Genomic DNA, 21,702 nt, shown 5'->3' with positions numbered 1-21,702 from the left:
CACATGTCATACACGCTTCCGAACCGGCGACCCATCTCCTATTTCCTCCACCGGGTATCAACACTCGCCAGTCTGATTCGTAAACGTAAACTACGTGCAGAAGGTGATAAATACTGTATGTTCAAAAACTTTGGTATTCAGGATTTAGCCATGGTGGCGGTATGTCTAGATGAACAGGAAGAAAGTCAGACATCTCTGGAGGGCAGTGGAAACGGAGAATTTGGGTCCATTCTGCATGGAAGGAAAGCAGAAGTGCCCATTATACAGGGTGATTTTTAAATGAGTTCCCCCCCTACTTTTTTCTACATTTCTTAAGATATCAACTCCGGACCACGTCAGATCATTGTAGAGTAGTAAGTACTTCATTTTGACTGGGTATAAATTTTTGGCCGCCATCTTGGATCCGCCATATTGGATACAAAGTTTTTTTTTCAAATGTAAAGGTAGGGTTGTGACCCATTATTCCAAACTAGAATTTTACGCTGATTACAATGCCGCAAATAGTTTTTAAAAATCTTGATCCGTTCTAAAGTTATAAAGACTTTTTATAACTTGATTTTTAGCCCATTTTAACATTGTGCATTTACAAACTAAGACCATAAACTCAAAATAGTGCTAGGTAAAGATAAGTATACACCACCATTCATTGTCGACCTATTTTCACTTGTTTATGACGGATGTATTTTTTCGGCCGCCATCTTGGATCCGCCATTTTGAAATGTGACAAATTAATTTAAATATGAAGGTGGTGTTGTGACCCATCATTTTCAACTACTTTTTTATGCTAAATTCTATGCTGCAATCTGTTTTTGGTTATCAAGTTTTCTTGGTGAAATTTTAAAATTATCTTATTTAAAATTTGAATAATTCAAAAACAAAACATGCAAATGAAAAACTAATTGCGGCATTAAGTTCAGCATAAAAAAGTAGTTCAAAATGGTGGGTCACAACACCATCTTCATATTTAAATTAATTTGTCGCATTTCAAAATGGCGGATCCGGCTGAAAAAAATACATCCGTCATAAACCAGTGAAAATACGTCGACAATGAATGGTGGTGTATACTAATCTTTACCTAGCACTATTTTGAGTTTATGGTCTTAGTTTGTACATGCACAATGTTAAAATGGGTTAAAAATCAAGTTATAAAAAGTCCTTATAACTTTAGAACGGATCAAGATTTTTAAAAACTATTTGCGGCATTGTAATCAGCGTAAAATTCTAGTTTGGAATAATGGGTCACAACCCTACCTTTACATTTGAAAAAAAAACTTTGTATCCAATATGGCGGATCCAAGATGGCGGCCAAAAATTTATACCCAGTCAAAATGAAGTACTTACTACTCTACAATGATCTGACGTGGTCCGGAGTTGATATCTTAAGAAATGTAGAAAAAAGTAGGGGGGGAACTCATTTAAAAATCACCCTGTATAATGGGCACTTCTGCTTTCCTTCCATGCAGAATGGACCCAAATTCTCCGTTTCCACTGCCCTCCAGAGATGTCTGACTTTCTTCCTGTTCATCTAGACATACCGCCACCATGGCTAAATCCTGAATACCAAAGTTTTTGAACATACAGTATTTATCACCTTCTGCACGTAGTTTACGTTTACGAATCAGACTGGCGAGTGTTGATCTACCCGGTGGAGGAAATCGGAGATGGGTCGCCGGTTCGGAAGCGTGTATGACATGTGTGTCAAAATGAACCCAGTCAAAATGAAGTACTTACTACTCTACAATGATCTGACGTGGTCCAGAGTTGATATCTTAAGAAATGTAGAAAAAAGTAGGGGGGGAACTCATTTAAAAATCACCCTGTATATATTATAGGTTTTTCTCTCTCGAGTTCGTTTAGCTCTTCTACCCGTCCGATTTTCATGATTGAGGTCTCGAATTGAAGGTATGCACGCACAGATTTCAAATCAAGCATCGGCATATATTTATCTTAAACTATTGTTCCTAAACCTTAAGAATAAAGGTTATTTTTAAGAAACTACCCGTCCTGCATCCGACAAACGAATAGACTGCAGTGTCGGTGCGTGATCGGAGTCAAAATCGGAGTAGGATCGGAGTATGACGTGACGCGTGTCGGAGAGGTGTAAACAACCGCGTTCAATGTTATGTACCATTCCCCTCTACGACAGTCGTACCGCAGTATGATCGGAGTCGGATCGGAAGGGTGTATGACAAGTGTGTCCCCGCCTTCAGACTGGACGTGGCGTGTGTAAAGAGATGGGTTTGATTCCCAGAATTTCCAAAAAATAAGGATTTAAACCGCTTTCCCTAGAAAGCGTTTAAGTTTCTTACAAAATACTACTGGTGTAAACAATAGTAGAAATGAAAATAATCTACCACCATCATACATAAAAGGTCTTGAAAAACATAGGGTAAATATGTTAGGCTATATTTTGAAAATACAAATTTCAAGGCAAGTCACATTTAGAAAAAGGAGAAAATTAGTTCACCAAAATAAAAAGTTAAAGTTAACTACAATGTTTAATATTTCAAAGAAAATAATGTGATAGCCTGAAAAAACTACAAATCAAATTAATTTTATACTTGTATCATAGAAACCAAATTCTCTAACAATAATAAATCCAAGAACAATATACCGTACACTGCAACTTTAAAATGTCCACAAATTCAGAGTTTGAAGAGAATACTCAAGTTTCCAAATTCCAAGAGTCGTACACGTGCTTTCCTCTTGTCAACAAGGACAAACTCAAAGTTGAAAGGGGTGGAAAGCTACTACTGCCCGTGTCAGCACTAGAGCGAATCGAGACTCTCGATTTACCTTTCCCGTTGATTTTCAAAGTCCAAAATGATAATAACGACCGTTGTACTCATGCTGGTGTTTTTGAATTTACTGCTGAAGAAGGTACGATCAATGTACCGGAATGGATGCTCAAATACCTCAACTTAAAAGCTGGTGGATCGGTTACCGTGGAGAGTGTTTCGCTTCCGTCAGCCACATTTTGCAGACTAGAGCCTCTTACAAGAAACTTTGCGTACATCTCTGACACAAAAGCAGTTCTCGAAGAAAACCTGAAATATTTTGCATGTCTTACTGAGGGGGACGTTCTCTTTGTGCATGAACCGAATAAAAACCAAACCTACAAGGTAAAGATTGTTGAGACAAAACCTGCATCAGCTGTTTGTATACTAGACTGTGAAATGGAACTGGAGTTGTACGTGCCTGAAAAACCAAAACGTACAGCAAAGGGTAAGAATTTGCAAAATGAATCAAACAAACCGCCAGGTGTAAAAAATATACTTAAAACATTTGTCGCTTTCAAGGGAACTGGTTATTCGTTGAAGAATGGGAAGAGAAAACTTGAAGAAAAAGACAAATTTGAGCCACCTGTTAAAAGGAGCAGACTCGAAGAAAATCGAGCGACGATGCCCAATGAGCTGGTTTTCTTGAGGGAAAGACAAAAAGAGTTTGTACGGCAACAAAATGAAAAATTTGTTCCTTTTCAAGGTAAAGGGTACTCATTGAAAGATTGATGTTTGTGAACACTCAATCACTTCTAAATTTGTTAGTAAACTTTATTTTACGTATTGAATCAAGTTTTTTATTTACTAACCAAAAAACCTAGTATTGTAAGAGATTGATATTTTAAAAGGCCTAGGCCTACCGTGATATTGAATCACTAATATAAGAGAATGGGCTAGGCTAGTAAGGCCTATTCAAGTTAAAGCTCAGCTCGTCAAAACCTCCAGTTGGACTTGTTTTCAAATTCAGTCCTGTTATGACTGTTTACAGAATAGAGTTGAGCTTGACCCCGCTACAATCTACTGTAAATATCAGTTGACTTGCCTACTTCTAGGAGTTAAGTTATACTGTTTCCTTCGGAATGTTTGATGACAATTTGTACCAGTTTAGGATGCTAAGTAAAGTAAGACTTTAAAACCAATGACTGCAAACCACTTAGGGTACATCAACTTACTCAAATAAATTTTTGAATTGAAAACCATATTGTTAGGCTACGGTTAAATCCAATGGTGTGGGTAAAATTAATTAATTCACTTAACAATTTGTGACAAACTGAATGAAATCACAAGTGTTTTCACCACTAATCCTGCATGATTTTTATCTCTTTATGGGCCAAGAACACAAGATCAAAATTTTGTTTCAATGTCTACGCTGACGATGGAATTAGATATAGCCTAAGATACACTACTTGCTCTTCATAGTACCTATGCAAATATTCTAGACTTGGATAGCAATTTTGTAAAATTTAGGCCTATTATCATTCACCCTATGCATAGCGTTCAGTACCTTGTCAAAATAAACATAGGCCTAGCTTGTATATTCCATAGGCTATAGCAGTTGTTAGCGTGCTGGACTTCATTGCGAGATAGATGGCTACAATTCATTGCATTTCAATAAATATTTGATAAATTTGAACCACTTTCCCATAAAACATGCGAATGTATCCTCTCTTTCGTTGTAAATGTTACTTGTGCAACTTACAAATTAACAAAGCAAAGAGACATTCTAACTGGATAATTTTAGCTAGATCGTTATCAGTAAACTATAGTGTGAAGCGGAAAATCATATGATTGTTATGCCTACAGTTTTTAACACAACTAAGAAGGGGTGGGGCTAGCCTACATTAGCGGAGCGAGAGAGCCGACTGATATTTTTTTTATGTAGGAAAAAGCCTATCTCAGCCTAGGCTCTTAGGCGATAAAAGAGTTTTTGGCAAGCTATTTATAATGGGTGTAAAATAAAACCCAAAAGCAATTAAGCTTAATCATAGGCTACAATATTAAGTAGTGTGTAAGGTAAAGTGCAATAAAACATTGCTAAGGTAAGATATAACTTCATTCACAGGTAGAAAATGTCTAGTTTTACAGAAAACAACATGTTGGAGTGAAACTAACGTAAGTTAGAGACACAATATCAAGATAAAAACTGTACAAATAGGTATCCATTGGTTAAGTGTTATGTTTAGTTTTGTTGGACATCTAAGTTAACAGCAAAGATTTCTTCTAAATATTAGGACTAAGCTTAACTTACTATGGTGTCTGTGATTAAGTTAACTGGTACCTAATCATAATCAGACATAAGTTTAAATACCTTAAAGGTTAATACAGTTAACATAGGGCCTATCTATGTAACAAAGGGTCTAATTGCCACAGGGTCATGGCCTAGTAAGGTCCTATTAATAGGCTTTACAGTCAGACCAGAAAATAACCTGTTAGGGAAAGCCTATAGGGAAGTAGCACCAATTAATTAAAGAGTAGCAGGAGTGATAGACCTTAACTCCAACAAACCACGCAAATTTCAGTTTGCAAATAAAGCTTAGCCTTAGTATAACATACAGATTATAGTGTATAAAAGTATGAAATAAAGATAGTAAACAATCTTACCTTCCTCGGTTTAAAAGCATGAACTGTGTGAGCATTTCTGAATCTTGATACGAAATAATACAAAGCACTAGCACTCACTACAACACCGAATGTTGTGTATATTGTATTTATCGGTTTTCTATTGTTGTAAAGCGTAAACGGGCGAGAATTCTTTGGTAAAACTTTATTTAATTGGAGTAACCTATTCGAACAGTGGCGAAGGGAAGCCATTTTTGTTGTGCAGTCACAGTTCACAGTGTGTCGTCTGCTCTCTGCGCAACTTGCGTCAGCTGTTAGTCACAACAAACATCAGCTGACTATTTTGGAGTGCGTTCACTGTTATCAAGTGTTTTTTTTTTCGCGCGATAATGAAGGCCTTGACAGTGATTACGTACCTAATAAGACGAATATGATTGACAAAGTAAATTAAGTAATCATTTTTAAAGTTACGCTGAAGCTTTTCGTGACATTTTTTAATTGTGGTGTTTCTATACAATTAATTATTACTAGCTGTAAATTTATTATTAGCTTGCATCAGCAAGCTTGTCCTATTAAAATATCTAAATCAAACATTCTTATGCATTTTCTTAAACTTACAATGACTAAAATAACTTCCAGGGGCCCATTTCATAATAAACTACAAGTTACAAGTTACAGCTTGTAACTTGTAATTTCCATTAGATTTGCATTGGGCGATCAGCTGATTTACTAATAATATTAGTTTGTACTTAAATATAAATTTATAGTAGAGCGTGTGCTTTATTTGTATTGTGACACTCTTGCCTACCGTTGCTGATTTGGAACATTACTCTAGCTGTTATATATTTGTCTAAATTTGAAGAAAAAAAAATATAGCTGTTAACAAAGTTATAGTTTAATATAACGACTCAGTAGTGGTCCCAGGGGGGTGATGGGAGGGATATCCTCCCCCCGCCGAAATATTTTTTATTTTATTAGCTAACATGAACTATTAGCTTGAGCATATTTTAGAACTCAAATACGTACAAAAATACTTTTTCAGGCTTTAAATTCCTTATTTTTTGGGGTGCCCGAACCCCCATTTTTTCTGTGGGAAATTCCACCCCCAGACCCCCCGGTGGGCATCCCCCCAAAATGAATTCCTGGGAAAGCCACTGTTACGACTCCCTAAGATTATAATTGTGTATGTGGTCTTAATAATATTACCACATTTCAATCAATTTGCGATCAACTGATGCTTAAATTATTGCCTATATGGCTTATTTTTCCTAGGATAAAATCAATTTAATTTTTTTATGAGATTTTTAACTGTCAAAATAAAGAATTTATCAAATTGTTAAGTTAAGGATTTAGAATATGAAATATATCAAATTAAGTTATTTTTGTTAAGTCCTTTGGGGACTTTAGTGGCTCATGTAGTTAAGAGCTGCAATTAATATCATGAGTATTCTTTTCAAAAGAGATTTTAATTTTGGTTTAGTAAGATTAAAATATACAAAAAGTACAGTTTATTTTATTTTTCTCCTCAGTGACAAACTTGCCAAAACAAAAACTTGATTTTTTTTATTCCTGGTTATTGAATCATAATAGGTACTTATTTTGTATTCATATATTTGTTTCAGTTATATTTTTTAATACTTACATGCTATTTTCGGGTGTTTAGAGAGCGAATGTATCCAAAATATTATTTGGTTAACCATATTTAGATGGTAGTTCCTCAAAATCCCGGTAGGTTTGTAACGGTTAAAGTAGAAAATATGTTTGTATACTTTTCAACTTTTTCAGACCAGAGAGCAGTCTACTATTTTTGTTTTATTTGTAAAAAATATATATATTTATAGTTAAGTGATTTTTTTCTAGTTGTTTTTAAAAAAAGTTTATGATTGCAAAGTTTGGAATCCTCAGTTCTCAGTTCGAATACTCATATTGTGAACTCATACTGTTTAAGTTTTATGTCCAATTAGTTGCTTATGCATATATGCATTAATGAAAATAAAACTACGCTTCAAGGTTATCAAGTTGTCTATAAATTAAAAATGGTTGAATATGAATTTTTGTTACAAAACATAGCATTTATTCCATTATTTTTACCAAGAGTTTTAAGAATAACAATTTCATAATGATTGGTCATTTAAAATAACAGAAAAATCTCAGTTGTGAAATTAAAGGTATACCTGCCAATAGTCACGTATACCCGCATAGTTTCATGCGGCGCTTACGTCAGCAGTAAAGAGTAACAGACCAAATAGCAAACAGCTGATGTGCGAAAACGGCGGGAATACGTGTCCAGTGCCATGTCCGCTTCACCTACAATTCGCGAATGACGTCATTGCACATACGCAAACAGCTGATGATAACATAACCTCAAAACACAAATCGGTAGCGTTGAAGCTGCCATAAATATTTAGTTAGGCCTCTACAAGTTATCTAGTATTTTTGATACAACCGAGTTAAATTTAGATTATGCTTATATTTATTATTTGTATACTGTTCCCAAATTGTTTGCGATTTGCAACCTCTACAACTTATCATCAATGCGTATTTTATGTGAGCTATTTAACAATTCAAATTTATGAGTATGGCTATACAAATTAAAATAAATAATTTATGCTTTAATAGGTCACTTCAACATTATAATTGGGCAGTAAGTTTTATCTGTAACTGTTTAAAGGATTAAAGCATGGTAATAGTATCATTAATTAGTTTTTTCCTTTCTAACATAAGCTTTATATATGCTTCCTAGATTATATTTCGATTTTATGACAGTTGGGGGGGGGGGGGGGGGCAAAAGCAAAAGCTTGCACAAAGCGTTCCTTCCAGTTTATGTAGTAAGAGAAATTTAAAAAAAAAATTTAACTCGTTCTCGTGGTCGTCAAAATAAAATAAAATATATATTTAACTCTTCAGCAGCTGTTTGAACTTATCCAAGATGGCCACATGGTCACTAGCCTCCGAGGACTCTAAATCGAATAAAATTTTAGAATGTCTACTCAATACTGTATATCAGTCAAAGTCTGAAGTTGATATAGGTACCTTCTAAACTATTGATTTACATCATACTAATCTTATAAATGTGAAAGTTTGTGTGTTTGTTTGTTTGTTTGTTTGAAGTTCAATCACGCATTAACTACTGGTCGGATTGTGTCGAAATTTGGTATGATGATAGCTCACATTCCCGATTAACATAATAGACGTATTCTTACCTCAAAAATCCTTTCGGGCTCCGCCCCAGCGGCTCTAGAGTTTCCCATTTTAACCTTATGAGTATTCATATTTAAAAGGAATTAAATGATTTTGCCAGCTGTTTCAACCACACAATTTGTTTCTATGATATCCAATAGCATTAAAAGGTTATAAGGTTTACCAACAGGGTGCAGCACCATTAGTTCTTTATACATTTTATGACAACAGCTAATTTGAACCAAGCAGCAACAAAAACCCCTGAGTGTGAGAACTTTACTTCTTTCTATTGTTTAGGTGAAGTGGTAGAACATTATGGCTATGGTCGATGTTCTATATACTATAGTATACCGTAGATTATAGTAAACCAAATTTTCTCAAAACGTGTCCTCTCTCATTGCAAATGCAAAGCACAAGTATTTAACTACAATAAGCATTGTATATCCCGTACGAAGGACGGGTACTCAGCTAGTAGATTTATATAAATAGATATATTGATATAAATCTATCCATAATCAAAATTCACCTTGCACTACCTTGGTGTTGAGTGAATTTTTGTATCCTGGTAAAATATTTAATTATACCTAATTCAAGATAATTAACAGGACGAAGGTAAATAAGCACACAATTTTATCAAATGTCGACTAGCGACTTTTATCTTTACTTATTACGAATAATGTACAAATTTTGATTGTAAGTAAGTTTAAGTAACAATAAACTAATGTAGCTGACCAGAGATTGAAAATGGCACTTAGCATTTGAGGTAGAGGGGAGGGAAATATAATACACCCATGATACAATAAAATAAATAAACAAACAATGATGAACACATAAACAAACAAGGCGGTATGGGTACATGATACAAGTTAGGCGATACAAAACAAAAAATATTAAATAATCTACGCTACAATAAATTAGATGTATTATATTCCCTTTTACAATTATTTTGATTTAACTCTTTTGATAATTTTTGATATATATAAAGCGAGTTGTATGGAAAAAATACTTAATTTACCATACAATTAAAAGGCAAAAACATGTCATTGTTAATAACAATAAATATTTGACAACCTCGCGACTTAAAACTGAAATTCTGAATTTTACTTAAATAAGCTTACCGTACAAAAATATTAATTTAACTAATTCTAATTGTTAGCATATAAATTCATACAGTAATTGTTCATGAAATAAAACTGACGCAGACAAAAGTTTGTTAAGAATTGTCAGACTTCTGTGAAAAAAAAAACAACACAATATGAGCTATTATATTTAATGTGGAAAATATTGGTAGTCGACTAAACACATCTAAATCTTTAATTTTTGACAAACCATTTTAGCTTAACATGCCAATTAAGTATAACAAAACCTTCTTTAAATACGAACGAAGATTATATCAAATACTTTAACAGTGCAATTGTTTTAAAGCAGCATTATTATATAAAAGTTTGATTTTTTTGTGCGTTTGCAATGTTTACATATGTATAAAACATATCTATAAAATGAAAATAAAAAAAATAAACAGAAAAAAAATTACCTAAAAATAAAATAAAATTTAAGTAACAATTTCATTGTATGACATGAGTATTACTTTTTGTTATCCTTATCACTTTATAAATCATTTTTAATAAATAATTTGTCTACAAACATCTTACAAAAGCCTTTATAAGTTAGTGATGTTTTTAGATCCGTAAAACTTGTTTAACGATTCACAAAATTTTACAACTTATCTAAGTTTTCCATCGTCAATGTCAAAATGTTCAACAATACAAATTTATCCAACAGAGGAAGTTTAGTGATAGAATCACCATCTATAACTCTAGTAGTCAGCTCCAAAATACATTACTCTATGCAGTCAGCTGTTTATTATACACCTATGCAGTCAGCTGTTTAATATACATTACTACCTATATAGACAATACTGGTACAATCACACACTCTACCTATGTATGTGCGGTAACTTGGACTAATACTGTGCCCGCATTCTGAATTTGAATTTCAAATATATATAAAAAAAATACGTATAATGTAAAATTGTCAAAGATGTTGATAATGTATCCACAATACATGATGTATTTATCTTTTTAAATTTATCTTTTTAAACGAACAAGCTTATTTTTTCACATTAAAAATGGGTTTTAAAGGTATTGGTATATTTATTAAACATTATAATATAATTAAAAAAATTTCCAACGTTATCTTTCTAAAATCCACTTTTAAAAGAAGTGTCCTAAAAGTACACGTAATTTTGAGATAAACATAAAAAAATCAAGAATTGTAATGGGATAATTTATGTATGAATCGATTAATTATGAAACACATACAATCCTAAAAGAACGTGTCCTTTAGTGTTCTGACAAACACATTTTGATTTTTTTTTTTACTTTAGGTTTTTTTAAAGATTTTAAAAATGAAAGCTCATAAATATCCTGAAAATATCAACTATGGTCAACATAGCTGCCTCAAGACGTACACTTCACCGGGATTCACTGAATCAAATTCAAAATGCAGACGAGTTGGGGAAGCAGACACATTATATACAAATAACTGTACAACTAAGCTTAACAAATGAGTACAAAAATCGCAGTCAAGTAGTTCACTGGAAACTATCGTCATACTATATACACTAATCGTTCGTGTCGACGTGGTCGGTGGTGTCTTCCTCTTCGGCTTCTTCGTGGTCATCGTGGACCTGGAGGTCTTCGTGGTCATGGATCTCCTCGGAGTCCTCTTCCTCACTCCTCGGGTGACCTCTCGGATGTGGAAGATGCCTAAGAAGTCGCTTGGTATCGTGTCGGGACTTCCGTTTCCGTCCGATCATGAGTTGCTTCTTCTGCTGACACTTCCCTTCCCCTTCTTCACACCTTCTTCTCACCACCACCCTCTTCTTCCCCTCTTCTGCTATCACCACCTTCCCCTTGTGGCAGTCCTCGTTCTCCTCTTCTCCTTCGCGACATCTGGAAGATATTGTTGGTTAGTAAATTGTAAGATTATATGTAAAAAACTTAATTTTTGGTGTTTACAGATGGTGGAAATTTTACACGTGATGTACCAAAAATGTTTTATAAAAAAAACTTCTGTAACTGTATTTTTGTTAGAACGAGTTGGATAGTCGATTCTTCAACAACGCCACCTCAATTTGCGGCCCACTTTGCTTTGGTGTATCCGTGGCTCATATCAAATTATACATATTATGATTTTTAGTATCTCTGTAAGGGTGCAAATTATACTCCAAATCCTTTCCAAGGTTAAAGAGGGTTGTTGCCAGTCTTGAAAAAAATTTAAATAAAAATCAATCATGTTCTTGGATTTTAAAAAGTTTATTGTGTAAAAAATAAGTCTGAGTAGTTTAAAAATCTGCTATCGTAATAAAGTACGAAAGAAATCTACAAACAAAACAAAAGGGGGAATTCTTTACTAAATCCCTAAAAAAACTAGTTTTCATCCACGGAGAAAATTTACTGTTACCACCTTGATCCAGTATTATATTTTAAATAAGCTGACACTTCTAAACTTCCCCAAATATAGTGTTGTAATGCGAGGGAAGCGAGCTGGTCTAGTATTAGAGCTTGGGGCTTCAAATCCCGAGGTTCCGGGTTCAAATCCCACCAACCACCAATGGATGTTACCTAAGTGAGGACGCAACCCTCTAGGAATATTCTCAAAAAAATTGTAAAGCTGTTCAACGATGGAACCATGTCTATGATAGAACCTAGCTTCCTAGGACGTAAAGGTGGGACATAATGTTCAAACTATCTTAGCACCCACCTTCGTCGTTTCCGTCGCTTCTTCCGTTTCCGACAGCGCTCCAGATCCGTCGGCGTGTGCGGGGCCCTGGTAGGCGCTGGGGGACACAGCTGATGGTGATGCCTGAGGTGCGTCGCCGCTGACGCCCCCCCTGGCAGAGCCCCTATCAGCCGCCTCGTCAGCGCCTCCACCTCGTCAGCAGCCACCGTCTGCGTCAGCACGTTCGTGTACGTACTCAGCTTCCCCAGCGGGGACTTCGCCTTTATCTGCACCCTGGAAGGATTGAAAAGAGTTTTAGTTTACACTACCATAGACCATAGACCAAGGCACTACCATAGACTAACCAGCACCAGTAGACTTTAATTTTAAAATTCGTTTTTGTCTAGTTCGTGTTGGTGACACTGATCGCTAGTGTTAACGAAAATTTTTCCATATTATTTTAGGGTCATGTTTTTTTGCTTAACTTTTTGGTTATATAACTGGGGAACGAGCTGTTGTCTATAATTATGTCGTTTTATTTGGTTAAACGAGGTTTTAGATGAAGAAAAAAGTGTAAACTAAATATGACCGCCACAGTGCACTGGACAGAACAATAACAATAGAATTGTCTTCAGCTGATCCTTATGAGAAATCTACTAAGGGAGTATGTTTTATCTATGGTACTACTACTAAACGTGATCATCAGACGGATTTGGTAGTCCAAACAAAATTAATTGATAATTTAGTTTCTACTATAGTTTGTCACTAACCTCCTGGGCATTCCCCTCCTGTTGAGGGCCAGGTAGACCGTCCTACGATGGTTGGAATACTTCGTGGCCGAATATGCGTTGTAGTGATGTTGTTCTATGTTCTCGTTGAATACACACTCTTCTCCGAAATCCCTCTGGAACAAACAAACTAGAATGGTGAGTTTTACAGCTTAATGAGTAAAGGAATTCCGTCAAAGTTATGTCATGCTAAAATCATTAGTGATTGGCAGGAGTTGAACCAAGCACCTTTAAGACAGAACCTACACGTATAACAATCAGAATCAGACTATTCGCGCTTTTGGCCAAGGTTACACAACATCAATATCATCTGTCACCTCAGTAGCTTGACATTCTTTATGCATATTGTTGTGAGGTAAACAAATACCTGGAAATTGTTTCAATTATTGATTGTAAGCTACCCATACATTGTAGCATTATAGTGACAAATAATAAACGTGGTTTTAAAGAACAACGAACTACCTATGCGATCCTGGTTTCAGAATTCATTTTTCGTCTACATTCAAAAGAAGATTTTCAGGCTTTATAGTACAGTAGGAAACATATTGCAACCACCAAATTGTAGATAATTTAATCCTCTTCAAAATGACACCCTAACTTTGATTCTACGTGAAATGTGGCCTTTGGAAACACTGTTGCCCCAGACCCTTGCGTACACACGGACCCTTAAAGTAATAAAAGATTAAACAATTTTTTCTATTGTGCAACAACCCCTTTGAATCGTGTTTATTGTCTGACCAAGGATGGTAAACTACAAAACAAATAACAATAACGTTTTCTACTAAAATTTAGAGGTTAGATTATCCAGGACTACTACGCCGCTGGCGGTCGCCCGATCGCTGTTTTTATTTTCACTTCATTCCAAAAATCGACTTTTTCTGTCATCTGGATTCCTGCACGCCGCCGGTCCAAGTCCACGTTCCAAGATGCAGCTAACGTTACTTTTACTGACCGACACAAGGAACGATGGACGTAAAACCAGACAGATGGACAGGACCGAGAGAAATGGACACGATTAAGGGATTGGAAATTAAACATATATTAGGTTTATTAATTTCTTCGGCTACTGCAAGTGTACTTATATTGCTTCAATTTTGTGAGGCTATGTAATATACTAAGTGTGTATACCCTAAATGTCTTATTACATGGATATTGACTTTGGCTACTGCAAGTGTACTTATATTGCTTCAATTTCGTGAGGCTATGTAATATACTAAGTGTGTAGACCCTAAATGTCTTATTAGATGGATATTGACTTTGGCTACTGCAAGTGTACTTATATTGCTTCAATTTCGTGAGGCTATGTAATATACTAAGTGTGTAGACCCTAAATGTCTTATTACATGGATATTGACTTTGGCTACTGCAAGTGTACTTATATTGCTTCAATTTTGTGAGGCTATGTAATATACTAAGTGTGTAGACCCTAAATGTCTTATTAGATGGATATTGACTTTGGCTACTGCAAGTGTACTTATATTGCTTCAATTTTGTGAGGCTATGTAATATACTAAGTGTGTATACCCTAAATGTCTTATTACATGGATATTGACTTTGGCTACTGCAAGTGTACTTATATTGCTTCAATTTCGTGAGGCTATGTAATATACTAAGTGTGTAGACCCTAAATGTCTTAGATGGATATTGACTTTGGCTACTGCAAGTGTACTTATATTGCTTCAATTTTGTGAGGCTATGTAATATACTAAGTGTGTAGACCCTAAATGTCTTATTAGATGGATATTGACTTTGGCTACTGCAAGTGTACTTATATTGCTTCAATTTTGTGAGGCTATGTAATATACTAAGTGTGTAGACCCTAAATGTCTTATTACATGGATATTGACTTTAGCTACTGCAAGTGTACTTATATTGCTTCAATTTTGTGAGGCTATGTAAGACCCTAAATGTCTTAGATGGATATTGACTTTGGATACTGCAAGTGAACTTCACAACCTACTTTAAAGCTTGAAGTATGTTTTGATGTGTATTTGCTGTCCGGAAAGACTAGAGTGTGCTGACATCGATTAAATGCTACGTATTTAAAGAGAGATTTAACACAGTGTAATTTACTCTTTGGTTGTACTGGATAAGTTATTGAACTAGATATGTAAACACATCAAATTATACAAAATATAAGAAACTAGTAACAAATATATTAAGCCAAATCTTAAATTTTCATTACAAAGATATTTTTTTATTTTGTGAAAAAATTGTTTTACATTTTTTGCATTAAATTTCACGTGACAAATCATGGTGTATTACAAGAAATATTGTTTCTAAATTTGTATCTGTCACATTTGTATTCAAATGTTGTACTTTCATAAGTATTTCAAACGTAAGTTGTATCATAAGGAATCTTTGTGCTATTATCTTTAATTTAATAAAATGTGAAAACTATTGATAAAGAACTAGTTAAAAAAAAATAATAAAATAACTCATACATTATGCATGTTGTAGGTTCTCTAGGCTCAAGCAGCAATATTACTACAAGGAAATGTTGAATTTGCGTCTCACAGATAGCACGGCGTTGTTAGGAAATAAGCCATATTGCTTCTTCTTCCATGGACTGAAAACTAATTCAGATGTAAAACCAGATACTGTAGAGTTTTGTATTCTAGGAATCTAGTGTATTTGTATGAAGTAACCAAATAAATACTTAGAGGGAATTTACTCGGCACTAAGAATTTTATTTGCGGATGAAAACATTTAAATTTGTTGAAAGCTAGCAAAGCAGATGGATAAAAACCAGTTATTTTATAGACTGATGAGAATGCATGTAATATTGCAATATTTGTTGCGATTGAATAGCGGTTACAATTTCAATCAGGAAGTTTCTGTGCGGTCAAGTTGGTATTAGTTTGTATAGTAATTATTAGTAAGTATAAAATATGGGGTAGGATTTGTAGGTTAATTTATTACAGTAGTATTTACTGATTAGAGGTTATTATGTTTTTAATTGTTTATTCTCCTTTCCTTTTGGTTAAAAGAGCTAAAAATTAAAGAATAATATTATTTACAATGTTGTTAAACCAAAATATCAGCCTACTCGTTTTTATTAAATTATTAATTAATATAACATATTATACGAATCATTTTGATCGTTCTCTCACTTACAACTTTTGTGATTAAGAATAAACTACTACTATGAAACTGCCAAATAAAAAAAATTAACTTTTCAATCGATACTACAAATCAACAAATTATTATTTTATTGATATTCAATGCACTGTACAGTACAACATTCATACATCAGTTACAAACCTGTAACTCAAACTCAGCTATCCAATAAATTATAACTATCTACCTGAAAAAAATCAGTAAATAATTGTTTTAAAGCCAATAACAAATCTGAAGTTATCTAAAAATTTCATTCATCCTATGAATCACTTGAAGATACGTGCGGAACGTTGCAAGTGCAATATTTGATCATAGAATAAATTAACCTATGATTTGGCTAAGGTCAGTAGTGCGAATCTGATAAGACTCCAAGGTCGTAGCACCGTGGTGCGAAGCACGTATACTCTATGTTCACGAGACTTATTACTCTATGGCGACCTCGCACGTGTGGTGACGTAAGTTTATCAGCTGATGTAATGCGATAGCGGGTTTGCAGTCTGCCAATCCGTTGAGTGAGGATGGTCACGTAGGCTTTCGAGATTGAGCGATTAAATTTGGCGAACCGTTGGTTAAATAATGTTAGTGCCTACTGCATGTTGGTAATTATTTTTTAATAAATTTGATTGTTTTAAATGTGTTGGTTTTATAATCGTTAAAATGTAATAATTTAATTTTGTGAATTTGCACACTTTTACAACCAAATCTAAAATAATATTGCAATCTGAGCCAACCCAACCTAATCAAACCTAACTTAACTTCAATAGAAGAGCAAATTTTAATAGTAGTAATCCTCTTCTTTTATATACTGTAGTCTGCAGTAATACCGTGTTAGCGTATTTTTAGTTTATAATTTTTATACTTTTTGTTTATGACATTTTGTGAAGATGTCATGCAAATTTCTGTAACGTCAATAGAGTATTCGTTTTAATAAGTCTATGTGAATTATTTTACTTTTGAAGTAGGCTACAATATGTAAAAAGATTATTATGAAGCCTAAATATATTTATTGGATTATAACGTATTAGTTCAATTGTTATAATTAAATTAAATTAAAAAGTATGCACTCAACTTAAAAAAATATAGTAGTGTAAAATAAAATAGTTTTAATTGAAGATATTTATTTGCAAAATACCAATACTGTAACAAAATGATAAGTGGCTAAGGTAAGGTTTGAACGTATAAAAATACTGGATGTGTAAAATGATTTTATAATACGCAAATTTACAAAACTGTTAAAACTACATTTGTACAGTAAAAATATTTTTTTTAAATTACCCCACATATAATTTATTAAAGTAATTAATCGAGGTAGTTTAATGATTACTATCTAATTACCTTATTTTGAGGATTAACATTAAGCTATCGAGTCGTATGATTTAGTGGAGTAAATTCTTAACAAAAAAAAAGTTCTTGCCTGAGAACAGTATCCTTTTTTTATGTGGATTTATATACATTTTATTATGGGCATGGGACCACAGGGTTATGGCTTTATCACAAATCGATAAGCTATTTCCCTGTAGTACAGAACCCCTGTAGTATACCACACACGCTCCACACTTAAACAAAATACAATGGATAAATCGTTATAGTGTTATCAATAGCCTGTGCTTAAACCTAACATTAAACGTTGATACCATTGATTATACAATTACCATACACTTACATTCGTATATAATCAACGGTAATTTTCGTCGAGTGTTACACAAATCCATAATCAGCGACAAGATAGCAGGGGGCGTGTTACTTCATAGCTGATAAAAGTATCAATTCAGTAGTTAGATAATACTTTACTATAAATGCTTTCGGAAGTCTAATTTTAGTAGAATCAACCGTAAAAGTAGAATGTATAGATTTGGGACCTGTTATGTAGCTGACGTTATTAACATAGGATAGGTCTACTAGCAGTATCCAAAGTCAGTTGTGGGTAAGGGTCACGATGTACATTACAACTTGTAATTTAGGGCAAAGGCGATGACAAAGATGATGAAACTGATATGCAGCGAGTCATTCTACAGGGTGTTTTCAGCAAATTTCCCCTGTAGGGAATAAGCTATTACCGTAGTAGTCATGGTAAGACCTGGACCCGGGACCGATTTACTTTTTCGTTTTGAGGTCCCTAATGACCAAAAACACCATCCGTTCAAATTGATATATACAGGGTGATTGATATAAGTGTGCCAGCCGTTTTATTCGAAAACTATAAGAGATATAAAAAAAGTTAAATGGTAAGTGCCTTGGATTTTTTATTTAAAAAATTGTAGTTAAGTCAAAAAAATTATTTTAGCCGCCATTTTTCCAATATGGCCACCAACTTTGATTTTTCTTATGGAACACCCTGTATTTTATGATGTATTCTGGTAGAAAATGTAATTTTAAGATGATTTTATTCTTGTGATTTTTTTCATAAACCTAACCGTTTCAAAGATAATAATAGTTAAAGTTTTGAAATTTCTGCATGAGAAAGAGTTTCGATAAAGGCTTAAGCAAGCATGCCATCTGTTTTATTCGAAAACCATTCAAAATTTCACAACTTAAACCATTATTATCTTTGAAACGGTTAGGTACATGAAAAAAAAATTACAAGAATAAAATTGTCTTAAAATTACATTTTCTACCAGAATACATCATAAAATACAGGGTGTTCCATAAGAAAAATCTAAGTTGGCGGCCATATTAGAAAAATGGTGGCTAAAATATTTTTTTCGACTTTACTACAATTTTTTAAATAAAAAGTCCAAGGCACTTACCATTTAACTTTTTTTGATATCTCTTATGGTTTTCGAATAAAACGGCTGGCACACTTATATCAATCACCCTGTATATGTGTGTGTCCGTTAGCACCATAACTCAAGCAAAAATGATCCGATTTTGATTAAATTTGGTAAAAATATGTAAACCTAGGTACATTTATTTGAACGAGTTCTCAAACCAGCATGATCGGACTATGAAACGAGAATAAGGGGTAAAAACTGGGTTTTTCCCATTTTGACCCAAAAAACATAAAATTTTGCAATTTCTTTCCAAACTATTTTGAGGAGCTTAAAAAACAAAAATAGTATATTGAAGCGTTATGCGCCTAATAGTTACGGAGAAAAGTTATTCTTAATACGAGAATTTTTGTATTTAATCCTATGCTTATTTTTAACATACCATTACACACACCATTTTTAGGTTTTTAGCTGAACAGAGCCAAATCATCTGTGTACCATCTTCAGATCTCAAATCATCTGTGTACCATCTTCAGATCTCAAATCATCTGTGTACCATCTACAGATCTCAAATCATCTGAGTACCATCTTCAGATCTCTTGATCAATTAGTTTAGTTAACGTCATAATCGACCAATAGAATGCTACATTGTATCTTAAAACGATTCCACTTACAAAGGCGTATTGACTAATCGAAATTCTTGTACGGCGGGAAAATATAAATTACAAAACCCACGACAATTCTAAGGTGTGCGGTGGGCGCATCTTTAAATCAACGATAAAACCGACATAAAACACCCAACCAACACCTGAAGTGATAACAAAAAAACTGGCAAAACACTAATTGCTCACATTGGTTAAATAAATTACAATCATTAAATGTATGAAAGCATTAACTGATTTTCGAGGATTAATTTGTTTCCGTCTTCAAAAGAGCTTAGTTTAAATCATAACGCCTACCGCGAAAACCGTAGGCGAATAGTGAGCGTTCTAAATCAGCGGTAGTTGTAAAAATGTCGTTAAGTTGGTGAGACTGAAAAGGCGCGAACAGCTGACAGATGTGGCGGGAAAGCGATCACGGCCTGGGTGATAAGTAATTTACAACCGGCCTTCGTTTATTGAGACGGTTTCGATGCTATCTGTTAATTTATTTACAGGTCTGGGTTCCCGCCTATTCTTCACTCCTATTGTTTCGGGTGTTAACGCCTGTAGCATCCGTCTTAGGGTGAAATTGTTTGGAATCCATTGATAGGATTTTTACAATATTTTCTTTTAACTGTTAAAAATATTTCGACTTCAAGCGTTAATAATGTACCACTTGTGCCACTAATGATTTTTCATTTATTGCCATCATATTATTCAATAATTCTACACGGTAGCGGGTGGCCCAAAAAAAGGTACTCATCTAAATTGCTGCTTATCATTTTAAATCAGCTGTTCCATAAATCAGCTGTTTAATAGACAACGATGCATTGGTATTATTTTCCTCCTATTCCTTGTTTACAATTCGTTTCAAGCAGCAATGATGTTATTTTTCTCTTATTTTTTACACGACGTTTCTAGAAGTGAAATTATGAGTACATTTTTGGGCCACCATAGACAATCTCTTTTTAGTGTTTTTTTTTTTTTAGCAAATCCGCACCAGATTGAATTCTTTTCCCTCGCCAAAATAAAATGTGAAGAGAAAATAGAGTTTCACAAGATTTGCTGGTGTATTTTATAGGAAGTATAAACAAAACCACAGAAAACGCATATTTTTTATGAGTTAATGTATTTATTATAAGAACCTGTTTATTGAAAATGATTTTGTACTTTATAAAACGTGAATTGCACTTAACTTTCTACCCTTATGTACCCTAAAAAATTAAGGAAATGGTTTTTAATGCCATCGTTAGGTCTACTTAAAAATATAACTACAGTACCTATAAAGGCTTTGAAGCTAACTAGTTTTCCCAACTTTACAAGTCTCATCAAGACATTATTCTCATTCCATATATGAGTAAATGCAAAATTTACTGCATGCAGTAAAATAAACTCGATAATTCCTCAATCATCTCCTTAATCTATGCAAATCGAAAACCCAATAAGGTAAAACAGACACCGTTCCCTCAGGCCTTTTACAGTGGTGATAATTTATTTAACTATCTTAAAACGATCTGAAACTAAATTAAGGTGACGGAACATATTCTAAACTAATTAAGTTATTATTTTCAATAAAAATACCCCTTTGAAAATTACAGTTGGAATTATCCTCAACAGATTAGGTTGCTGCATTTGGCGATAAAATATGTAAGTGGAGGTAAATTTAAATCTAGATGGCGGTGAAGATAACGATCAGTTAACCGGCGACGAGATTGAGAAGGCTGTGGCCGTTATGTCTCGCCTGATTTGGCATTCATGGGAAAACATTACTTTTTAAGCTATTAGTAGTTATTTGTAATTTAGAATAGTTCTAAAAATTTTAGGAAAAATCCACTAAGGGACAGTTGTGTCATCTTTTGATCTTATTGGTAAAACTGAAAGATGCAACTTGTTGCTACATATTAAGGTGGAAATTTAGAAATATTTGTAGTGAACAACCAAATGGTGACGACACACTTGTGTTGTCTGACAAGATTCAAAACACGTGTTATTTTATCAAGACATGCAAACATGGCATTTAGATAACTTAGGGAATTTAGCGTAAAATGTTTTGGCTAGGAAGCCTATATCACCACTGGCTTTTAACTAAATCACCAAAATGTGTTGGCTATCATTCTTTAATTAGCTTCCAGATATAGAATATACGTGAAGAACTTAATATTAAAAATGTGATTCTAATGTTATACTTTCATCCCTATACAAT

General features: G+C 33.9%; 2 protein-coding genes across 4 annotated transcripts in view; both read right to left on the bottom strand.

The window, feature by feature from the left end:
• The window catches only part of LOC128991915 (calcium uptake protein 3, mitochondrial), a 55,337-nt gene extending 49,732 nt beyond the window's left edge, over positions 1-5,605 (bottom strand). For all 3 annotated transcript variants that reach the window (XM_054415197.1, XM_054415196.1, XM_054415199.1), the window contains exon 1: positions 5,382-5,605. In XM_054415197.1, coding sequence (XP_054271172.1) covers positions 5,382-5,591 — 210 coding nt within the window. In that variant the 5' untranslated portion in view covers positions 5,592-5,605. The remainder of the gene's footprint in view (positions 1-5,381) is intronic.
• A 5,147-nt stretch (positions 5,606-10,752) lies between these two features.
• LOC128993598 (protein let-756) overlaps positions 10,753-21,702 on the bottom strand; it is a 104,661-nt gene continuing 93,711 nt past the window's right edge. The window contains exons 3-5 of the mRNA XM_054417585.1: positions 13,013-13,146; positions 12,285-12,536; positions 10,753-11,473 (exon numbers count right to left, since the gene is read on the bottom strand). Of these exons, the coding sequence (XP_054273560.1) occupies positions 11,143-11,473; positions 12,285-12,536; positions 13,013-13,146 (717 nt within the window). The 3' untranslated portion in view covers positions 10,753-11,142. The remainder of the gene's footprint in view (positions 11,474-12,284; positions 12,537-13,012; positions 13,147-21,702) is intronic.

Source organism: Macrosteles quadrilineatus, unplaced genomic scaffold (assembly GCF_028750875.1).
Source record: "Macrosteles quadrilineatus isolate MER2022 unplaced genomic scaffold, UCM_ALF_1.0 Scaffold_4__1_contigs__length_99947679, whole genome shotgun sequence".
Lineage (NCBI taxonomy): Eukaryota > Metazoa > Arthropoda > Insecta > Hemiptera > Cicadellidae > Macrosteles > Macrosteles quadrilineatus.
Note: the sequence above shows the minus strand (reverse complement) of the source record. Positions and strands in the feature narration are given on the sequence as shown.